The 24,023-nt window shown below is 36.2% G+C and overlaps 3 protein-coding genes across 4 annotated transcripts in view; all 3 read right to left on the bottom strand.

Annotated features, from left to right (window-relative positions):
* LOC130220771 (zinc finger protein 135-like) overlaps window positions 1–12,037 on the bottom strand; it is a 36,147-nt gene extending 24,110 nt beyond the window's left edge. Inside the window, exon 1 of the mRNA XM_056453009.1 lies at window positions 11,948–12,037. The gene's annotated coding sequence lies outside the window, so the exon portion shown is untranslated. The remainder of the gene's footprint in view (window positions 1–11,947) is intronic.
* Window positions 1,875–20,139, bottom strand: LOC130220784 (gastrula zinc finger protein XlCGF7.1-like). Of its 2 annotated transcripts, none has more exons than XM_056453025.1 (3): window positions 19,952–20,139; window positions 8,661–8,810; window positions 1,875–2,994 (listed from the first exon to the last, which is right to left on the bottom strand). In XM_056453025.1, the coding sequence occupies exons 1-3, from the start codon at window positions 19,998–20,000 to the stop codon at window positions 2,123–2,125; spliced, it is 1,071 nt and encodes a 356-aa protein (XP_056309000.1). In that variant the 5' UTR covers window positions 20,001–20,139; the 3' UTR covers window positions 1,875–2,122. The 2 variants fall into 2 exon arrangements, with proteins under 2 accessions (XP_056309000.1, XP_056309001.1); XM_056453026.1 differs by lacking the exon at window positions 19,952–20,139 and adding an exon at window positions 11,948–12,038.
* On the bottom strand, window positions 14,857–20,035 carry LOC130220803 (gastrula zinc finger protein XlCGF67.1-like). Its single transcript, XM_056453046.1, has 3 exons — window positions 19,952–20,035; window positions 18,011–18,158; window positions 14,857–16,248 (listed from the first exon to the last, which is right to left on the bottom strand). Exons 2-3 carry the CDS (start codon window positions 18,063–18,065, stop codon window positions 15,545–15,547), a joined length of 759 nt encoding a protein of 252 aa, XP_056309021.1. The 5' UTR covers window positions 18,066–18,158; window positions 19,952–20,035; the 3' UTR covers window positions 14,857–15,544.
* Window positions 20,140–24,023: the final 3,884 nt, after the last annotated feature.

The raw sequence follows: 24,023 nt of genomic DNA, 5'->3' as shown, positions 1-24,023 counted from the left end.
CTTCTTGCGATTTTTAATTTATTTTTTTGGTGGAAAGACATCACATCACATCAGATGAAGACATCACACAACCAGTTCATGAGTTTAGTTTTGGGGCTGCTTCATCTTCAGGTTGTGTAAACTATGGCTTGAAACATCTTGCAACTGAAAATAGTGAGTTGTATGCATTGGGTTCACAGTTTTTGCTTAACTTCTATGTTGACGATGGTGTGATTAGCGTGGAGAATGTGGATGAAGCCATTAAGGTTGCAGACCGCATTTGATGGGTTACGACTGTAGTTCTTGTCTAATAATAAGCTTGTATTTGAAGGCATCCCTCAATCAGAAAAGATGCCATTTGAGAGAACACTTGGATTTCAGCGGGATAGGGAATATGACTGCTTCAAGTTCAAAGTACACCTGAAAGAGCAACCTGCTTCTCTGCGTGACATATTATCTACTGTCGCTTCTGTTTATGATCCATTGCACCTGTTCTCTTGAATGGAAAACGAATATTGCAAGAGATGTGCAAGAACAGCAGTGGTTGGGATGACCCTCTAATGCAGGGGTGTCCAAACTTGGTCCTGGAGGGCCGGTGTCCTGCAGAGTTTAGCTTCAACTTGCTTCAACACACCTGCTAGGAAGTTTCTAGCATATCTAGACAGAGCTTGAATTGCTGGTTCAGGTGTGTTAGATTATGGTTGGAACCAAGCTCTTCAGGACACCGGCCCTTTAGGACCGAGTTTGGACACCCCTGCTCTAATGGATGGACTGAGCTTAAGATGGGTGCAATGGAATCGAGATTTACAAAGTCTGCAAAACTAGACATACCACGAACAGATGTACCAATGGATTTTGGGAAAGCAGTTAGTGTTGAATTGCATCATTTCTCTGATGCTAGAACTGATGAATATGGTCAATGCTCCTACGTAAAACTCAAGAATAAAGAAGGACATGTTCATTGGGCACTAGTAATGGCAAAATCAAGAGTTGTACCTCTTAGACTTGTAACAGTTCCTGGGTTGGAACTAGCCACTGCTGTTGTTTACATGAAAGTAAGTAATATACTCAAAAACGAGCTAGATTATCCTGTTGCTAATGAGACATTTGATTCTAAAGTGGTGCTGGTGTATACAAGTAATGAAGCACGCAGATTTTACACCTTTGTTGCTAACCTGGTGCAAAGTATATGCCGCAGTACAACAATTGAACATTGGAAATATTTTCCAACAGAAAGAAATCCTGCTGACTATGCATGGTCTGACTGTAAGGCAGGTACTTGCCTTGGATTGGCTCACCGGCCCAAAATTTCTGTGGGAAACTGAAATGTTCATTCCAACTGAGCCTGCTCCTGCTCTTTTGTTGGGCAATCCAGAGGTCAAGAGCCTTTTTACCTTGAATACAGAGTGTACAGAGCGTTAATTTGGCTGATCGCTTAACGAAATTTTCTTCATGGACCAAGGCAGGTGGAGCTGTAGCTCGTCTCTTAAGGAGAGCCAACAAAGACTTATCTAGTAATCCTAGTACCATGCCAGAGAGACAAAAGGCAGAACTCCATATAATCAAATGTCTGCAAGAGAGTAAAGGAGATAAAAGGTGGGAGAAATGTGTCAAGTGGGGCATTACGTCCTCTTGACCCTTTCGTTGATATTGACGGTGTGCTTATGGTGGGAGGAAGATTTACTCGTTCAAGTTACCCAGTCTCTGTTAAGCATCCCAAAATTATGACACATTGGATTACATAAATGATCATTGTTCATTGTCAATAATAAAAGTTATGCATCAAGGAAAAGGATTTACAGTGAATGAGATTAGAAGCAATGGGTTCTGGATCCCAGGAATCAACAAAGACTTCTGTGAATGTTGCAATCAAATAAATCATGGGAAATCACCAGTGAAAGAGTCAAGCCTTTATTGAACCAGGGAGCTACAGAGGTCACGAACTGAAAGAGGATAAACGTGAATCAAGAATGGAAATGAGTTTAGCATTACATTGTTCAAAACTGAATTCAGAGTTTCTCTAATAAACAAACAAAATCAGTTTTTCTGCTCATATTTTAATGTTGTGTGTGATTATGGTCTTTTCACCTTCACTCCTGATTCAAAACAGCCTTACACACCAGAGAGTTCTTCTGCATTGATGTCATGTGTGCTGCTTTTCTCCTGTGTGGATATTCATGTGTTTCTTAAGCTGCACTGAGTGTGTAAAACTCTCCAGACACTGATCACATGAGTACGGTTTCTCTCTAGTGTGGATCTTCTGGTGCCGATTCCGATGTGCTAAAGACCTGAATCTCTTATCACAGTGTGAACATTTGTAAGGTTTCTCTCCAGTGTGAATCCTCTCATGTAATTTCAGATATTCTAAATGAGCGAATCTCTTATCACAGTATGAACACTTGTACGGTTTCTCTCCAGTGTGGATCCTCTGGTGCAGTTTCAAATGTTCAGGTTTAATAAAAGTCTTCTCACACTCAAAGCACATATACTCTTTGACACCAGCGTGGATCTTCTGATGTTGTCTTAAATTTGACTGCGTTGTAAATCTCTTTCCACACTCAGAGCATGAATAAGGCTTCTCTTTTGTATGAGTTCTGAGATGACGATTCAGCGTTGACGCCCTAAAAAATGTTTTCCCACATTGATCACATCTGTGTTTTCTCTCTCCAGTGTGGATCATAATGTGTTCTTTAAGGGATGATTTGAGTCTGAAACTCTTCCCACAATGAGTGCATGTAAATGGGTTCTCTCCAGTGTGGATCTTCATGTGTTCTTTAAGGGATGTTGAATGTCTAAAACTCGTCCCACACTGAGTGCACGTGAATGGTTTCTCTCCAGTGTGGATCATCATGTGTTGACTAAGACTCCTTTTGTTTGCCAGACTCTTTCCACACTGACGGCAGGTCGAACGATTCTTGTCTCTTTGCATTAAAGTATCTTCAGTCTGTAAATGAGGTGTTTTCCCAGCTTTTAGGAGTTCATCATCTTCACTCTCCTCACTCTCTTCAGTAAAGTCTAAAATCAAAGTAAAAAAGGTTCAGTTTTTAGTGAAACCCCATATCAGAAAAGGTTGGGACAGTATGGAAAACAAATAAAAAAAGAAAGTAGTTTTTCATTGCAGACAATATGAACTAGGCATGAACCTGTATAAGATTCTGACGGTATGATAACCTTGGATAAAAATATCACTGCTTCACGGTATTATGCTCACTGCTCTAAAATATATTCTTCTTAAATGTCTGGGTAAAAAACAAAACTTTTTTCCTCTTTGAAAACAATATATTCTGTTTTTAGAAAGATTTACGATATTTTGGAGCAGTAAACACATCAGGCTATATAAATCAAATCAATCATTGACTTCTGCTGTCTTTATTTGTTTCAAGATCACAGTTTTCTTTACGGTTTAAAACAGCATATTTGGATATTATTTCTGCTGGAGATTCTGCTGTCCTAAAAACAAAAAAATAAATAAATCTTTCACATACCTTAGGAATGTTATTACAGAAAAAATTGGCGGTTTTAAAACCTTGACTTTTCCAAACCGCGGTATACCTTGAAAACGGTTATTGTCCCATGCCTAATATGAACACAAAATATATCATGTTTTATCTGGTCTACTTCATTTAATTTGTAAATATACCACCTTTCCTGTCATTCAGACCTGCAACACATTCCAAAAATAGTTGGGACAGGAGAAGTTTAGCGCTAGTAATCTGGTAAATTGGTGAAATAATGATGTGATGTGAAACAGGTGATTGTAATTATGATTTAGAACAAAAGCAGCATCCAACAAAGTAAATAAACCACGGACATTCTTCCTGCCATTTCGACAATCTACACACAGACATGTCTCGCTGTCTTTGCTCTGATAGTGAGCTTGACTCTCTTCTGCCCTGTCAATGTCAGTCACTCTCCTCTAAATACAGTCTGAATATCAGCGCGGGAATGCAGGTATGGCACATTTACTCATTCCTGCAAATGTTGCGAGTGCTTTATTTTAACACGAGAGCGCAGTCATATATATTAACTGCAAAAAAACTTTACATGCGAGCTCTTAAATAGGCGTTTTCAAATGAACTGCAAGTCTCCTCATGGCGTGTCTGCGCTCAGACTGTGCGCAATCACGATTTCTTTACTATTAAAGTAGAAATTATTTATCTTAGTGTTTGAGAAAGTTAAGTCAAGGAGCAATCAAGTATTCAGAATTTGATGGATGCATGACCAATGACAATGCTAACAGACTTCTTATTGGCTGTAAAGTGAAACTAACATAACTTTTATCGAAGGTGGAACATTCTTAATTTCTTTACGATTATAGAAATAAGCTAGAAATGTTTCTGAATGAGGTATTTGTATGATTTATGCATAATCGCTGTGTCCTGATCTGTCTTAAAGCATCTCTACATTGTACAGGCATTACAGGTCAAAGCAATCTGTTACATTTATCAAAGTAAACTAGAAGAGTTCTGTGTATTTTACTCAATATTAGTATTATTTATTATAGTTTGTATTATTTTAGCAATGCAGTAGTATTTTTACTTGAGTACACATTTTCAGTTCTCTTGCGAGAACATCAACAAATAGTAAAAACATTTCACAAGCTCATTTATTATAGGTTTATTAATGTTTTATATGTATAAATCAATAGATCCTCATTTGTTATTTATTCCCTTTCATCCGCTTTTCGGGGGCTGGGTCATGGGGGCAGCAGTCTTAGGAGAGAACCCCAGACTTCCCTCTGCCCAGACACTACCTCCAGCTCCTCCAGGGGGATCCTGAGGCATTCCCAGGCCAGCAAAGAGACATAGTCTTACTCTAGTGTGTCCTGGGTCTTCTGGAACACCTCCCTAGGTAGGCATCCAGGACGCATCCGAAACAGATGCCCGAGCCACCTCAGCTGACTTCCCTCATTGTGGAGGAGCAGTGGCTCTGCTTCGAGCTCTTCACCCTATCTATAAAGGCTGATTTATACTTCTGCATGAAACATAGCCCTCGCCATCGCTGACGCGCACCTCTCAAAAAATTTAACTACACGTCACAACGACGTGCAGTGTAAGCTTTGCAGTTGGTTGGCTTGGTAGCGCTGACGAGTGTGGGCGGGACTGAGAGCCGCGCAAGCCAGATGGAGTGATTGTTTACAAGTGTGGAGTCCCGTGAAGGAGCTCCGGATGAAAAGTTTTGTTTTGTGTTTACCTTATGGTTAAAGTTGTTGGACGTCTGACGGCTCCTGCCTCAAAATGGACGAGTTTGAGACACTTGCACTTTAAGGAATCACTCCGAAAAAACAAAACAGCAGCAAAGAAACTCAACACGGAGGAACATAAACACCTCACTGCCAGCTAGCGTTTCAGAAGTGTTATTGCAGAGCAACAAAAACAGCGCGCAGAAGTATAAATGCTTCGCCTGTCAGCTCAGCTCCTTCTTTACCAAAACGGACCGGTACATTGATCGCATTACTGCTGCCTCTGCACCGATCCGCCTGTCAATCTCACACTCCATCCTTCCCTCACTCATGAACAAAACCCCAAAATACTTGAACTCGTCCACCTGGGATAAAGGACTTTCCTCCAACCTAAAGAAGGCAAACCACCATAGGAGCACCACGGCCTCGGACTTGGAGGAGCTGATTCTCATCCTAGCCTAGTCACACTGGGCAGCAAACCGTCCCAGTGCACGCTGAAGATCCATGTTCGATGAAGCCAACAGAACAACATCGTCTGCGAATAACAAAGATGAAATCCTGTGGTCCCCGAACCAGACCCTGTACAGCCCAAGGCTGCACATAGACATTCTGTCCATTAGGGCCAATGGCCGATAGACATCATGATGCTGAGCCGGCGTCGCAATACTCTAGCCCGCCCCCTTCGCAGCAGCAATCCGCTCGCGAAAAATACACACTCAGGTCCTATTTACACTAATACGTCTTTATTTTTGTTCTAAAATGCTATTTTAAAACTATCCACATCCACACTGGCATTTCACCTAGCATTTCTGAAAAGCCCTCGTTACACACTATAGAGCTGAAAACAACCCACACACCCACTCACACACTCTGTCGTGCGCTCTAGCATATGCGCACGTCTGAGCTCCGGGAAGTCAGCGGGTGCTTTAAGCACAAAACCCCAGAGAGCAGTGCACGTGGGACAGTTTATCAAGGATGTACCGGTGGATGGCGTCTCACTATAGTTGTTAAAGGTGATATTTAATTAATCTCGTCTCAATCTAACGACTCTTCGCTCTTTTGAATCTATCAGGTAACGCGTCACAGCGTCAGTACACTGCTTTAGTCTTTCGCTTTCACGCTTGTACTCAGTCATTTTAGTGTAAACTAGGGCTGCACGATTCTGGCTAAAATGTGAATCACGATTTTTTTTGCTTAAAATCAAGATCACGATTCTGTAGATGTGAAATAAAGGTCAATATGAGTAGGCTAGTATTATTGTCAATTCTCCTACATATCGTCAGCTTGGAATTATAAGGTTTTATCTGCGTTCTGAATGATTGAGATATTGAGCTTCAAAGTTTTTGTAATCAATATAGCAAACAGTATGTGTGCAACATTGTTTTTTGTTTTTTTAAGTCTTAAAATGTAAACAATAAGTTGTCATTTAATAAGAATATGTCAATAACTCAAGTTTGACAAATGTCAGATAGAGCCTTATAATTGTAAAGTGACGATATGGTCAAACAAGACTAATAATATTAGGCCTATGTGTTATGTGTTAAAATGCTAAATTTTGTACAGTCATTATGGTGGACTTGAACAGACTTTCAATACGTCCTGTTTGTTAATTCACAGTAAAATGATATCAGAAAACAACTATTCATAATTATAAAATTGAATTAATTAAATTGAATTGACGGGCGCGGAAATCACGGGTCGGGGGGGTGGCCATCCGCTACGCCACTGCCATCACTGTAATAAAACACACACATGCAAATCATTCTTTCAGCGCAGCTCTCAAACGATCGCTCTGTGCAACAAACTGAACGTTATTTACAACTTCATTAGCTGTTATTCAAAGCCTATGCAAATCGTGTTCACTAAAGTAACCGTCATTGGTGTGCTGCGTGCACGCGTTCTCGTTAGCTGGTGCTCAGCTCACGTGTGATATCGTGGCTGCAAATACATCTTTACTTGAAGACAGAAATGACATTTCTGGGTGAATTATACCTTATGAATACAGCATGTGACACTTTTAACGCCATTTGAAGGTGTCCATGTTCCTGTGAAGACTTGTGCTAGAAGCCCTTATGCTTTCCTGATCTTAAAAATATGATTGGCTAAATCGTATAAAAGCTGAATTAAGATCGTGTGTAGGGTCGAATCGAGATTGTGATCTTTTTTCGATAAATCATCAGAAATCAGAATCAGAAAGAGCTTTATTGCCAGGTATGTTCACACATACATAAGTTGAATATTGCGCATGTAAGCTCATATAATAAGTTTTATTAATATATATTTTATTTTTAATATATATATATATTTACTATTTTCCCAAGTGTATATAATTACTGTATGAAAATATCAGCATTTGGTACATACTTTCAGTATAATCTTTGCTTGAACTGACCTGATCTAATCCTATTTATATGAAATGAACCTGCTCCTACGCAGGCTTGAGCTACCAGAACTGTTGCTATGACAAGACTCAGATGAGTTTTGAAGAACAAAAAGATCCTGGATCGTGTCAAATCGTCAACATCCAAATCCAGCTAATCGAGTGATCCACGTATGAAGAATGGACCCCAGGTGTTTAATACGCTGCGTGTCAGTCTAGAAAATAATAACAGGTGCTTGACAAAGTCCTTGATTATCATCCAGTTGTGCCTGTATGAAGCCTGTATCATTCAGACTGTTTACAGCAACAAGTCCACAAGCCAGGGTCTGTCATGGTATGGGGTTGTGTCAGTGCAAAGTGCGAAACATGACAACAAAGACCCTGTACTGTTGCCCACCTTAAGACTTGTGTGCAGGAAGAGTTGAACAAAATGACACCTGAAACACTTCATCACTTGGTGTCTTCAGTCCCTAAACATTTTTTAAGTGTTGTGTAAAGGAACGGCAACATTACTAAGTGATAAATGCTTTACTGATACAACTTTTGTTGAAATGTGCTGCAAGAACCAACATTTATATTCGCGATTATTAAAAATAAAACAATAAAATCATGAGGAACACATTAAATCATGTTTGCTGTATTGTCTGCAATGAAATACAGTCAAAGTAAATGTAGAAACCGCTTCTTTCTCTCTTTATTTGTGTTTCCCATACTGCCCCACTTGATCTGATTTGGGGTTGTAAGTCATTAACAATCAGAGCAAAGTGTGAAGTGAAAAGACTCCATTTTTATCCATTTCTTTTGTAGGTCTGCAGCATAAATGAAGATACAGCACTTTTACATGTCCCATTTAAACAAACTTATAGATGTAAAATAAATGAGCTCAGATCAAATTTACTTCAGCCTCATGATAATAAATGTTTAATAAAGATGAAAATAAAAGACAACTGAGTGTCCATCTCTGTTTTACCCTGAGAATATAAAGTGAATTTATACTTCTCCTTTTATTGAAAATCTTTAACTCTTTTGCCTATAGTGCAGACGATACATCAGATGAACTGTTCAAAGCTTTTGCTCTGTGTTTTTCTTCAGGCTCATTAATCAGGAATAAACACAAACCTGTTTGTTCTTCAGTGTCTTCATCTGTAATTCTGCAGGGTTCTGGATCACTCATCTTCCCACTGTCCTTCAATAAACTCAGATTTGACTTCTGTCTGAAGGTCTGATGCTCGTCCTCACTTGTAGACTGATGGGAATATTCCAGTATAGCTGAAATGAAGGAGAAGGAGCTTCACTAACAGAGAAACAGATCTGCCAAGACTGATGTAGTGTAGCGTGTGCAAAACAAAGACAGCGGACTATTGATGTCTAATAAAACCAATAGAAAACAGAAGAGATGAGCACATTCTACATCAACATTATAGATATGAGCATTCACACTTAAAGAGCTTTTGGAGACAAATTAATGCGTCCAGGGGGCTGTTTCATAAAGATGGTTTTGAAAAGCAGGGATTAAAGTCAAAAGCCTGACTTCAATGAGCCGAACTAAACGTCCACGCTTAAACTGGTTCCATAACAGCAAGTTGAAGATCATTTGATCTGACTAATCTGAGTTCAGTTGAAATAATCTAGATAACTGCTCGAGCACATTACTGTCGTAAACCCCTAATGCTCGAGCGTAGATGCATCGATTACGTTGTGTGAGTGAGCCGCATTGGTTTATAAAGGTCAAACATATAATAATTTAAACATAATAATCAAAAACTACAGTACGGCTTGCAACAAAGCAAGAGAGAAGGCTGACAGGAAATTTTAAAATATAGGCCATTATTATTAATATTAATAATAAATTTAACATTAATATTTGTCACAATACAATGAAATTGTTCTTGCGCATGCGAGAGAAGGAGAGAATGTGCGCTTAGCCTACTACCAATTGTTGCTTGCAATAAAGAAGTTAATGCATTTACTTTAAAATGCTGGGTACAAAGAGCCGTGCACGCACAAGCGGCGGAATGTTTAATTTGCTCCTGAATCTGCTGCAAATAGCTGCTTTCCCTTTGACACTTGAGTTTCCGCAGCCCGTGGGAAAATACCTTTATATTAAAGTGAGGCTACTGCTCGACCCAGATCAATCTCTGATTATCCCATTCAGGGTTTACAGCTTTAAAGTCATTATTTGTGTAAGCCTACATCTTTATATCAGTCAGTGCAGTGATATATATATATATATATAGCTAAGTAAACCCATCACAGATCTCTTTTTTAAATTAATATTATCTACAGGATGCTTTACAATACGTCACCTTGACTTATAAGGGTTTATCTGCGTAATAAATGATTTTGAGATTTTGAGCTTCAGAGTTTTTGCATTCCATATAGCAAACAATATGTGTGTAACATTTCTCTTTCATACATAACATGACAGAGACCCTAAATGCTCTCTAAATGTGAATTATCAAAGTTCTCTTACTTTTGCAAATTGGAGTAAAAAACATGGTAAATACAGAGAGAACCTTCTCATTCTGAAAAGTCATTTTCCACTTGGAATTAGATTCTGTCTGGCAGATCATTCATTGAAGCATTATTTTCCAGAAATACAATACAAAATATATAAGTTGGTGTTAACAATATGTTGATGCTTGAGAAAGTTGAATTTTTGCTTTCTGTAACATTTACTTCATGTTTTAGGAATAATATTTTTGTCTTGTTCCAAATAAGCATGCAAGACTGTGCTAAATAATTAGTCCAGTGCAGATTATTAATGATCTAATTAATAATCTAAATAATTTTATTATTAAAAATAATAATAACATATTATTACTAATATGTGAATATTTATTACATTTTATGCTTTATACAATTTATTGAATTATTTTTATTGAATTATATGCCCAGGGCTTAATATTACATTTAAAGACTTCAAAAGAAACAGACAATAACCAAATTAGTTTAATAAACACTGAAAAATGTTCCACTTACCATATATACACAAATAAAAATATTTCACATTTAATTTAGATTTTTTTTTTCAACAATGTAAAATTTAACATTTTATCTCAATGTCAAAAAATGTTTCTAAATCGTCACAATTTGAGTGATTTTTGTCTTTCTGGTCTTTTCCGCCGTCAATTGAGCAGTCCAGCAAAATGACAAAGAAATACGATCCTGATTGGTCCTCATGCACGCATTAAAAATGCTGATTGGCTCACAGAAAGAACCTTATAGAGCTAAGCTAGAGTTCAACTTTGTAGATATACCGCTTTTGCTTTTTAAATAAAAGGTCTTAAAACGTAAACAACTTCTACAAAAACATCCCATAATGTAAATAAGTTGTCAATTAATAAGAATGTCAATAACTCAATTTTGACAAGAATGTCATATAAAACCTTATAATTCTAAGGTGATGAATAATATCTATGTGCTAAAAGCTAAATTTTGAACTAATCTAACAAAAGATAAACTGAAGATCACAGTCCAAGAATTAGTACACCCAAAATAATATGTTGAGGGAAAATATGAAATAAAATCAATAAACAGGGAAAAAATATATATATATATATATATATATATATATATATATATATATATATATATATATATATATATATATATATATATATATATACACACTATTAAGTGAATATAAAGTTTTAATCATTATTAAGCGGTTAAGTGAATTAACATTTACACTAACATTAACACATTAACATTTACAGCAGGGGAATGTCAATATTACCTTGATTAAGCATGAACTTAGCCTGAGAGTTACCTGCCCCAGACCAGGCTAGTTTCCCAGCATAAGTTGCCAGGGTAACGGAGTTTGAACTATCGTAAATTTGATTTATCCGCCATTAATAAACCTGATTTACTAAAATAAGCCTGACTTTTTCTCTAAGCTTGGTTTATTAACAGCCCCCAGGATCCAAACATCAGTATACATTTATACAGAGACCACAGCTTTCATGTGTTACACATGATCACACTCCATGAGTTTAGCTAGCAATTAGCACCTGAGTGAGCTTGTGTTGGGGTAAAGTTGCTTTTATATCGGCACTTTCAGACGTTCCTCTAATAATATCATATCAGAAAAGGTTTATTTGCACATTCTGATCAGCCAAATCATGTTAGCAGTCAAAGACTGTCAAAGTACAACATTGTAAATAAAGCTAATGCTGTTTATGTGTCTTACAGGCGATTTCAGACCGAATATTCAAAGTAAACAAGATGAGCGCGTTAAAATGAGCTGTGTGAATATAAAAGCAGCTTTAGCTCAATGTGTGCTGTTTCTCTGCTCTCTAACACAGTATACAGAATAATAATGAGTGCATGTAGAGCTCACACAGGAAATAAACAGCATTATTAAACATGTTATAACTCCTGTAACATTAGTCAGCTTAACTCACGCTCAGTCTCCAGTAGTTTGCTCTGAATTCCTCTTCCCCAAGTTGATTTAAAACTGTAAACTTCCTCTCCTTAGCAGTTTTATCCACTATGTCTCTCTCTCTGTGAGTACTGTTACACGCTGCGCTCTTCTTCTTCTTCTTCTTCTTCTTCTTCTTCTTCTTCCTCTCCTTAGCAGTTTTATCCACTATTTCTTCCTTTGTGTGAGTCCTGTTACACGCTGCGCTCTTCTTCTTCTTCTTCTTCTTTGGATTTTAATGGGGGTTGGTAGCCGACCTATTGGTGCATTACCGCCACCGACTGGAGGATGGAGCTGGATGTTATGCTGACTGAAAAAGGAAAATAAAGTTATATTCTTAGATTATACAGTCTATATTATTTGTCTAACTGGCTTTCTTGTACAAGTTTAATATCATCACAATAATGGGGTATCGTTCAGTATTATATTTACAGTGGAATACTACATGGTCTGTTGTTTCTTGTTGATTTCAGTGCAGACATCCCCCACTTGGATGTTACACTGCTCTCTGCATCAGACATTATTGTTTTAAATTGAATACAAGAATAACAACATCACTGCATTGAAGAAAAATACAATAACAAAAAATAAATAAATAAATAAAAAACTTTACAAAGCCTCAATCATTAAGAAAAAAGATTATCATGAGCTTTAAGAAACTTATTATTATTAATAATCTTAAGAGGTTCAATATTGTACGAAATTTCAGCAAGGAAGGTATTAAATATAGGTATTGTTTTAGGAACGTATTTTTGTGTATAAATATTTACAGTGTAACACAAAAAAATTAGCAATAAGATCGAGAGCATGATCATTACCCAAGAAATACAGAAATATATCTTTTATATGACCAAAAAAAGTCAGCAGGCTAACAGTCTACCACATACTTTGTAGAAACTCTGTGAATTAAATTGCACAACCCAAAAGAAACAATGCTAATCAAAAGGAGAAGAGTTAGCTCACTGTAAAACAATAATGATTGGTTTTATTTAATTTAATATTTTCACATTTTTGAGGAAAAAGTGTCGTTATTAACGTGACACCTCTTTGTTATGAATGTGACAGATGTGAAATTGTCACGTGTGATTTTGGTAAATCAAATATAACAGTGTGAAAACATTGACATGCATTGTTGAGTATTTCTAAAGTACTGTAAAATACTTGCTCACATAAAAAACCCAGAAACGGTTTCCGTATTTTGGTGAAAATTTTATTTTTTTCATGGCAAGGTTGACTTTTGCACAGAATTGCTCATATAATCAAAGATATTTGAACAAATCATATGATTTTATTTACAAATAAAGTATGAGCACACATTGCTTTGCACCACATTAACACAACCAAGCCTTAAAAACACACTCTGGACCACCCCTTTAAAGATTATACAGAAATTGTAATAGAATTGTAAACACTGGACACACAATAGGTGTTTGTTGTTGTTTACCTGAGTTTGTTGACTCCAACAAAATGAGCTTAATGGGGGCATTTACATCTGATTTATAGATCAGCATAATGAACGAGCTGAAACATGAACCATTGACATGAAATAGAGTATTTCAGCAGCTCTGATTATACTGATGACTCTCAGTCTATAAACACCCTTTCAGGATCAACAGCAGCTCACAATAAAAATGAAAGACACTTCAGTTTCAGGCCATATTTTAATGTCCATTTCAATTCTACATTACATTCTCTTTTTTCTTCTAAAGTTTATATTAGCTCTACACCGGAAAGTATTATAGCCTAAAGTAGCCAATCAAATCATTCTGTTCAGGTTTGATAATCTCCTGCCACATTATAAGCGCCAGTAATTTTAACCTGCGGAGGTAAATATATATATATAACTGAAGTAAAACAGCAGTAAAACAGCAGTAAATAGAAAGTTAGCTGTAGTAAAGTTAAGTGCGACTGGAAAATTTCAAATAATATAGTATAAACAGTTCGACTACAGTATAATCTGCAGTACATTGAAGTGCAGCAGGAGTAAAAGAAGTAAACTGCACTTCTGTTCTGAGGGATAAGTTCTTCACCATCTACCAAACAATATCTTGAAGGTTTTGTTTTTGCTTTCTAAGTCATCTTATAAATATAATTTGCATAGTTTATGTGGAAAAGCGGATAACTCCGTTTTTAATGTTGTGTACGTTAATAAGTAGAGATTTAATATTGTGTGCAGGAGTTCAATGGCAGAAACAAGATTTCTGATATAACCTGTTTTTGCAAATGAGCTCTTCTTTTCTCACACACACGGAATATTTGATCCGAGTGTGAGGAACGAGCGCGCGACCTGTTGTTGTTTTCGCGTTGTCCTGACAACGATCCCCAAACACAGCTTCTTAACGGTCAGTCAGGGAGCGTTTATCCGTTTGTCTGTGTATTTCGGCTGCTAAATGGAAATAAATCACGTGTTGGCTGATTTTGTTCGACAACACCGTTCACATATGAACACATACAAAGAAATGACCAAACATCCCAAAATGGCAATGTTTCCCCTACTGAAAAATCCAGCTTAAACCAGCCTAGGCTGGTTGGCTGGTTTTAGCTGGTTGACCAGCCTGATTTTAGAGGAGTTTTGGCCATTTCCAGGCTGGTTTCCAGCCATTTCCAGCCTGGTCTTAGCTGGTCAGGCTGGAAAATGACCAGCTAAAACCAGCTTGACCCCCTAGCCAGGCTGGGAGCCCAGCCAAAACCAGCTATGTCCATCTTAAACCAGGCTGGTCAAGCTGGTTTTAGCTGGTCATTTTCCAGCCTGACCAGCTAAGACCAGGCAGGAAAAGGCTGGTAACCAGCCTGGAAATGGCCAAAACCCCTCTAAAACCAGGCTGGTCAACCAGCTAAAACCAGCCAACCAGCCTAGGCTGGTTTAAGCTGGATTTTTCAGCAGGGTCTGGAGAAGTTCCTCTGGCGAGCTGGAGCGTTTTGGCCTTGCCATCTAGTTCAGTGGTGAGTGCCTGATATATTGCCCACACTACTTTATAGGTTGTGTAAAGAAACGTCTCACGTGTCAGTGATATAGTACACGTATGATTAGCCAATGATTTAGCATGTAACAGTCTGCAAATACACAAAAACACACATTCTCTCCTTGGTGTAGTTGATTTTTACCAATAACTGAACCTGTGAAGACATACCTGTTTAGGCCAGAGGCAGTTCTGATTTACCTGAACATTTGTGACGGCTGAAATCTAGACGTGAGAATCTTATTTTAACCAATTATCAAGCTTAGTAAATGTAAACATTGAAAAATTATGTTTTACTATTGAAAAACTTCCGAAACAATTCTGTCGATCAGCTGAAATCAGTAAATATAGGCTAGTTTGTATTCTGCTCTACAAAGTAAACATGGTGAGAATCTTGAACTTCAGACTAGAGAAACTTTATTGATAAAAGTAGCAAGCACCCAAGACAAAAACTCACACTTGCATATCTTTTTTACTACTACTAATTACTGTGTTTACTATGCTTTTTATGTAAACTTTATAAATGCTTTGGCAATACATTTGTCATGCCAATAAAGCAATTATTCAATTGAATTGACAAAACAGTGTTGCAGAGAATGCAGTGTTTTTCTGCATTGATGTCATGTGTGCTGCTTTTCTCCGGTGTGAATCCTCTTGTGTTTTTTCAGATGTGCTAACTGACTGAATCTTTTATCACAGTGTGAACACTTGTATGGTTTCTCTCCAGTGTGAATCCTCTGGTGCAGTTTCAGTTCTGTAGCTGTGATAAATGTCTTCTCACACTCAAAGCACACATACTCTTTTACACCAGTGTGGGTCTTCTGATGTTGCCTTAAATGTGCCAGCTGTGTAAAACTCTTTCCACACTCAGAGCATGAATAAGGCTTCTCCTTTGTATGAACTCTGAGATGGAGTTTCAGCTCTGACGCCCTCAAAAATGTTTTACCACATTGATCACATCTGTGGGTTTTCTCTCCAGTGTGGATCATCATGTGTTGATTAAGGTAGTGTGAGAGTGTGAAACTCTTCCCACACTGAGTACATGTGAATGTGTTTTTTCCATTGTGGATCTTCATGTGTTCATTAATAGCGGATGAGTGTCTGAAACTCTTCCCACACTGAGTGCATGTGAATGGTTTCTCTCCGGTGTGGATCATCATGTGTTGATTAAAACTCTTTTTGTTTGCCAGACTCTTTCCACACTCACAGCAGATCAAACGATTCTTGTCTCTTTGCATTAAAGTATCTTCAGTCTGTAAATGAGGTGTTTTCCCAGCTTTTAGGAGTTCATCATCTTCACTCTCCTCACTCTCTTCAGTAAGGTCTAAAATCAAAGTAAAAAGGTTCAGTTTTTTGTGCAACCCCAAATCAGAAAGAGTTGGGACAGTATGGAAAATGCAAATAATTTATTGTATTTCATTGCAGACAATATGAACACAAATATTTCAAAATATTTTGTCTGGTCAACTTCATTTGTAAATATACCTCCTTTCCTGTCATTCAGACTTGCAACACATTCCAAAAAAATAGTTGGGACAGGAGCAGTTTAGGGCTAGCAATCAGGTAAATTGGTGAAATAATGATGTGATGTAAAACAGCTGATGTCAATAGGTGATTGTAATTATTTGGTACAAAAGCAGCATCCAACAAAGATCAAGTCCTTTAGGAGCAAATGGTTGAGGATCAGCTGAGGATTTCAAATGTTTGAAGAATTAAAAAACAAATGTTCCTCAAAGAAATAAAAGGAAAACATTTGGATATTTCACCTTCAGCAGTGCAGAACATGATTAAAAGATTCAAGGAATCTGGAGGAATTTCAGTGCATAAAGGACAAGGGCGCAAGCCTAGGCTGAACAACCATGATCTCCAAATCCTCAGGCAGCATTAAAAATCCTCATACATCTGTAAGTGATTTTTATCACATGGCCTCAGGAAAACTTAGACAAACCTTTGTCATGTACCACCATACATAGTTACATCCACAAATCCCAGTGAAAGCATGTACCATGCCTAAATGAAGCCCTATGTTAACAGTGTCCAGAAGTGCCGTCAACTTCTCTTAGCTCTGAGGCATCTGGGACAATCACACAGCGCTGAGATGAATCAGCATTTCAGATATTTTTTGGGAGAGATTTTGGAGCACAATATGCTGCCTTCTTTTCCAGGGGAGCCCATGAATATTTCAACAAGACAATGCAAAACCACATTCTGCACACATTACAGAGTCCTGCTGCAGGATAGGATAGGAAGAGGATACAGGTACTTGACTGGCCTGCCTGCAGTCCCGACCTGTCTCTAATAGAGAATGTGTGGTGCATTTTGAAGTGTGAAATGCGACAACGAAAACCCTGTACTGTTGCCCACCTTAAGACTTGTGTGCAGAAAAATTGGACAAAATGACACCTGAAACACTTCATCACTTGGTGTCTTCAGTCCCTAAACGTCTTTTATGTGTTGTGTAAAGGAACAGCAACATTACTAAGTGGTAAATGCTTTACTGATACAACTTTTGTTGAAATGTGCTGCAAGAACCAACATTGATATACGCAATTATTAAAAATAAAACAATAAAATCATGAGGAACACCTTAAATCATGTTTGCTGTATTGTCTGCAATGAAATACAAGTCAAAGTAAATGTAGAAACCGCTTCTTTCTCTCTTTATTTGTGTTTCCCATACTGCCCCACTTGATCTGATTTGGGGTTGTAAGTCATCAACAATCAGAGCAAAGTGTGAAGTGAAAAGACTCCATTTTTATCCATTTCTTTTGTAGGTCTGCAGCATAAATGAAGATACAGCACTTTTACATGTCCCATTTAAACAAACTTATAGATGTAAAATAAATGAGCTCAGATCAAATTTACTTCAGCCTCATGATAATAAATGTTTAATAAAGATGAAAATAAAAGACAACTGAGTGTCCATCTCTGTTTTACTCTGAGAATATCAAGTGAATTTATACTTCTCCTTTTATTGAAAATCTTTAACTCTTTTGCCTATAGTGCAGACGATACATCAGATGAACTGTTCAAAGCTTTTGCTCTGTGTTTTTCTTCAGGCTCATTAATCAGGAATAAACACAAACCTGTTTGTTCTTCAGTGTCTTCATCTGTAATTCTGCAGGGTTCTGGATCACTCATCTTCCCACTGTCCTTCAATAAACTCAGATTTGACTTCTGTCTGAAGGTGATGCTCGTCCTCACTTGTAGACTGATGGGAATATTCCAGTATAGCTGAAATGGAGGACGAGCTTCACTAACATGTAAATCATGTAACAGGTGTAAGGCGCAATATGAATGTAATTTAATGTTGATGGTTAACACAACACTTTAGCTATTGTAAGTTTGTCAATCAAATTTAAAGTCCCCCTCTGCACAAAAATGGAACTGTCCAACTCCAAACATTGCACTGATGAGCGCTGTTTATTACTGGAGTTAACAGCAGCTCTGAAAACAAACCAAAACTGCTGGCCAGCGGACCATTCTGATTTGCTGGTTAAAGACAGAAGTAATAAAATGACAAATGAGTATTAGGAGAGGGATATAATAATATATTACACTGGTTTAACTTGTTTTCAGCATTAAATGAAATTGGTAGTTTCATTGTAACGTAGTCTAGCCTATAGTGGAGTAATCTTGTTTAGGCAATTGTTTGGAATTTTACATTTTAAAGGTCAAATATTTCTTACTGAATTACAAGTTCGGTTTTCGATTGGCTTCGTGAAAGAGAGAATGATTTTGGATTCTTGACACATTTTTGCAATTTAACAACAAAGACAACATCAAAACTTATAATGGATATAAAGGATTATAAAGGAGAATTTTGCTGCTTAAGTTAGGGCAGCGGCTATTATTTATATTGACTGCCATGCCAAAAAACATTTTTTGCTTGTTAGACAAAAGGCTACCATTAATATATAATATAATATAATATAATATAATATAATATAATATAATATAATATAATATAATATAATATACACCACCGGTCCAAAGTTTGGGGTCAGTATGATTTTTAAATGTTTTAAAATAAGTTTCTCTTGCTCACCAAAGCTGCATTTATTTCATCCGAAATACAGAACACATTGTAAAATTGTGAAATGTTATTGCACTTTAAACTGTTCAAAAGCAGATTATCATTTAATTTAATGATTTATTCCAGTGATTTAGAATTTTCAGCTTCATCACTCCAGTCTTCAGATTCACACGATCCTTTAGAAATCACTCTATTAATTATTATTATTATTGTTGTTGCTATTATTATTAATGGTAATAAAAGCATCAAGGAGTAATAATTTCATTTGAAACTGGAAGCAGTAAGCAATAAATAAATATCTAATAAATATTTAACAATTTTTAAATATTTAATAAATGCCGCCTTGATTAACAAAATAATTTTAATGAGTTTTTTAAATAAAATTAATAATAATAAAACAAACTGACCCCAAACTTTTGACCGGTAGTGTAGATCAGTGGGTGAGTTTAATAAAATAATTTAATGTGCGTGTTGAATATAATAAATGTTTGTTGATAGGCGGTGCTCGGTCGCAAATCTTTTTAAATGCATTAAAAGGCAGCGCATATATAGCCTTACCCTGGAGTTTGTTCTCCGCCTATGACTAGCAGTTAGCACCTGTGTGAGCTTGTGTTGGGGTAAAGTTGCTTTTATATCGGCACTTTCAGACGTTCCTCTTAATAATATCATATCAGAAAAGGTTTATTTGCACATTCTGATCAGCCAAATCATGTTAGCAGCCAAAGACTGTCAAAGTACAACATTGTAAATAAAGCTAATGCTGTTTATGTGTCTTACAGGCGATTTCAGACCGAATATTCAGAGTAAACAAGATGAGCCCGTTAAAATGAGCTGTGTGAATATAAAAGCAGCTTTAGCTCAATGTGTGCCGTTTCTCTGCTCTCTAACACAGTATACAGAATAATAATGAGTGCATGTAGAGCTCACACAGGAAATAAACAGCATTATTAAACATGTTATAACTCCTGTAACATTAGTCAGCTTAACTCACGCTCAGTCTCCAGTAGTGTGCTCTGAATTCCTCTTCGCCAAGTTGACATAAAACTATAATCTTCCTCTCCTTAGCAGTTTTATCCACTATTTCTTCCTCTGTGTGAGTCCTGTTTCACGCTGCGCTATCTTCTCCTTTGTCTTCTTCTTCTTTGGATTTTATTGGCGGTTGGTAGCCGACCTATTGGTGCATCACCGCCACCGACTGGAGGATGGAACTGGATGTTATGCTGACTGAAAAGGGAAGATAACTGTGTATTCTTTAGATTATATAGTCTATATTCTTTGTCAAACTGGCTTTCTTTAACAAGTTTAATGGCATCATCATAACTTGCTAGGTGTCCTAAAATGTGAAATCATGATGTTTGCGCTTTTCATTTATTTAGATATCGATCAGTATTATATTTACAGTGGAATAATACGTGGTCTATTGTTTCTTGTTGATTAGAGTGTAGATATTCCCCAGCTCTGGATGCGCGAATTCCTAAAGAGGCAGCGCTCAAAAATCAAGCAAAACAAAATATGGTGTAGGGGAATTTAATTAAACATCAACTTTATTTTGCCCCGATTATTATATAATTTAAAATACATTTTTAATTACCTACTACTTTAACACTGTGAATTTAAAATTAATTAATGTATTGTTCTCTGGTTTGTCGCATGATAAATTCCCCCTCCCCGCACAGCCGCACTGTATTAGCTGAATGATAAATGTCTTTATTATTGCAGTTTTACAACACAGAACATACAAGGGTAATAACAACAATATATTGACATCTAAATAAATACAATATGAAAAGAAAGGGGAAAAAATTACAATTATTCAAAGACAAAATTTAAGGCTTTAAGATAATTAACAGTTCCTTTTGCTTTGGTATTTTTTGTTGCTTTTATTGTAATGCCCTATTTCTATTTTAAAGTGAGTAAAATTATATATAATGAGCAAATTAACAATATACTACATTTTGAAGTCGACTGTATTCTCATAAAACAAAACATCTTTTCTTTAATTTCCAATGCAATATTCGTACTCTGCTTAACAAAAAAGAAAAGATCACGCCAAAACAATTGCGTATAAATACAATCATAAAATAAATTAATTACACTACATAAATCATTACAGAAAGCGCATTTTAAATCAACATCTTTACAAATGAGTGATAATATAACAGTATAAAATATCGAAGCACTCTTGTATAGCAGGGAAGAGAAATAAATTAGAAGAAAAACGAGACAAAGACAGAGGTAATTATGGAATGAATAAACGGTGTTTACAGAAATAAACGTGTGGTTAAACTTTTATTCCTGCACTCCAAAAAACGTTATTTATTCAACCCAACGGTTGCGTTAAACATATTTGGTGCTTTGTTGGGTTATTTTTAACATTTATTTGGCTATTTATTTAATAACTCAATCGATTGGGTTAAATTTTTAATTTCACAGTTGTAAGAAGAACAGTTGTATTATGCGTATATAATGTTGTTTTTGCTTTATAAAGTTTAATTTAAGCTATAACGCAATGTTGTTGTTGTTATTTTTTTATATCACCTCTCCGTGTCGTGTTTTTTATATTCGTTTCACCAGCACTCTTATAAACACACGCTTCATAACCGATAAAACGCTTTCCCCGTGTTAATCTCTACTGTTTTTGGGGAGAAAATGATACACATATTTGAGATATTCGGCTGTCATTCTCGCCTTTAGCGGATACATTAATTTACACAGCCATAATTCTAAAATTAATAGTAGTAGTAATACCAGAATAGAAAAAAAAAAATTATATAACCCAATGTATTAGGTTAAAAAATAACCCATAGTTGGGAAGGTGCTATAATAACCTATACTTGAGTTTTTTGTTGGGGTTTTGTTAACCCAACTATTTTAACCGAGTGGCTTTCACCTCGTTTTAAGTACTGTAATAATGTCTGGAGTTCCAGAGATCCCAGATTCTGTTTATTCGTGTCATTTTTCTTGTCTTATTACAATGATCATGTCGATTCATTCTGATTTGAATTGTTTAATTCATTTTTTTTTTTTGCTTGTTTATGTAACAGGGACAATACACTTGACATTGTTATACAAAGATAACCGATGTTGTGTACATAGGGCATATAGCATAAAGCTAATTTGCAGTCCTCGTCCCATGGTTAGGTTTTACATAAAAAAAATAAAAAACAATAAAGAATAAAACACAATACAATAAACATGTACAATATATACAGAGCCACAAACATAAAATGCAAGACAATCTGCATAAAGAGAGATGTAAACGTGACCAACCTGAAAGAATAATACTTAATGCTCGCATTGCTGTGACGATTTCAACCCTTCTTTCAGCTTTACAGAAAAAAACAGGGAAGTCAGATTGTAAACAGGCATGGCATTACATGGATGTGAACCATTTACTGAAAAGGATGACTGACCCACAACGGTTCTGCATCTGCGGATTCTACAATTCCCACTTACTGCCACTCTAGTCTTTGCTTTATTTTATCGGAATTGGTTCAATAATTGTATTGTGTTAGTGAGGCAGTTAAATAACCCTGACAGATATTTGTTATCTTATACTGAATTCTTTAAAACATTAGTTAAACCGAGAGAATTCGATATTGTTTTGGATACAATTCCAAAGGCTGTGGTCTTGCTTTAAAACAACTGTATTTCAGAAGGAATCAGCATATAGGTAATCCTTGTGAAAACATTTTCATTGAAAATATTGATGTTTTAAAACAACAATTTAACAATAAGATTTTAAGGAATGCTCTCTGTTCCTTGTCTCTACAGCAAAATATTTTTGGCTTTTATTACTTGATAATATTTCTTGGGTTAAAGTTTGGAAGATGACAAATATGTTTTGCATAAATAACAAAATTAAAAAAGTGTACAAAATTCACCATGGGATTTATCCTGCTAAACATGTTTTGTAAAGATTTAAACTTAATATTTCATATATGTGTGAATTTTGTGGTCAATAAAAAGCAAAAAAAAATTGCATCTTTTTTTCACTGAATTTATTCATGAATATTTTGGAAAGGTTTGGAATTGTTTATTAACAAAAACAAAATGGAGTATAGCAATTGGTTTATTTCATGTACTGTTTTATTCTGATAATGAGAACTTGAACTGTAAAGGACACCATTTTTACCACAAGAAAAAGTGGGCTCAATGTAAACCAAACTTTACCCATTTTGTGAATGACTTCAAATTATATGTAAACCTTTTAGAACAATCAAAACAAAAAAGCTCTGAAAACATTTAATGTCGTGTAAATGTAGTTTTACTTTACTTTTATTTTTTATCTATATTCTCTTTCAGAAAACTATGTGAAATGTAATACCTCTTGTTCTTGTGGCATTGAGTTAATAAAAAATGAAATAAAAAAAGATAAGAACAAATAATACTAATAATACTAACCCGCGTGGGTAAAAAAACAAAGAATAACTATAAACATGCAGTAGAACAGCAGTATATAGAAGGTTAACTGCAGTAAAATTAAGTGAGACTGGAAAATTACAAATAATATAGTATAAACAGTTCAACTACAGTGCAGCACAGAGAAGTACAACAGGAGCAAACGAAGTAAACTGCACTTCTGTTCTGAGGGATAAGTTCTTCACCATCTTCCAAGCAATATTTTGTACGTTATTTAGGGCTTTTTGTCAGTCAAGTCATCTTATAAATGTAATTAGAGTTTATTTAAAACAAACAGATAACTCTGTTTATAATTTTGCGCATGTTTACAAGTAGAGATTGAAAATTGTGTGCAGGAAATCTAAAATCTACAGGTTTTTGCATATGAGCTCTCATTCCTTTTACACACGGAACATTTGAACCGAGTGTGAGGAACAAGCGCGCGACCTGTTCTTGTTTTCGCGGCAGCGCGTGCGTTGTCTTGACAACAATCCGCAAACACAGCTGTTCAACGGTCAGTCAGGGAGCGTTTATCTGTTTTTCTCTTTATTTCGGCTGCGAAATGGAAAAAAATCACGCGATGGCTGATTTTGTTACTGACAACACCGTTCACATATGAACACCTACAAAGAAATGACCAAACATCTACAAGTTCCTCCAGC

Source organism: Danio aesculapii, chromosome 3 (genome assembly GCF_903798145.1).
Source record: "Danio aesculapii chromosome 3, fDanAes4.1, whole genome shotgun sequence".
NCBI classification, from domain to species: Eukaryota; Metazoa; Chordata; class Actinopteri; order Cypriniformes; family Danionidae; genus Danio; species Danio aesculapii.
This window is presented reverse-complemented; position numbering and strand designations above follow the sequence as displayed.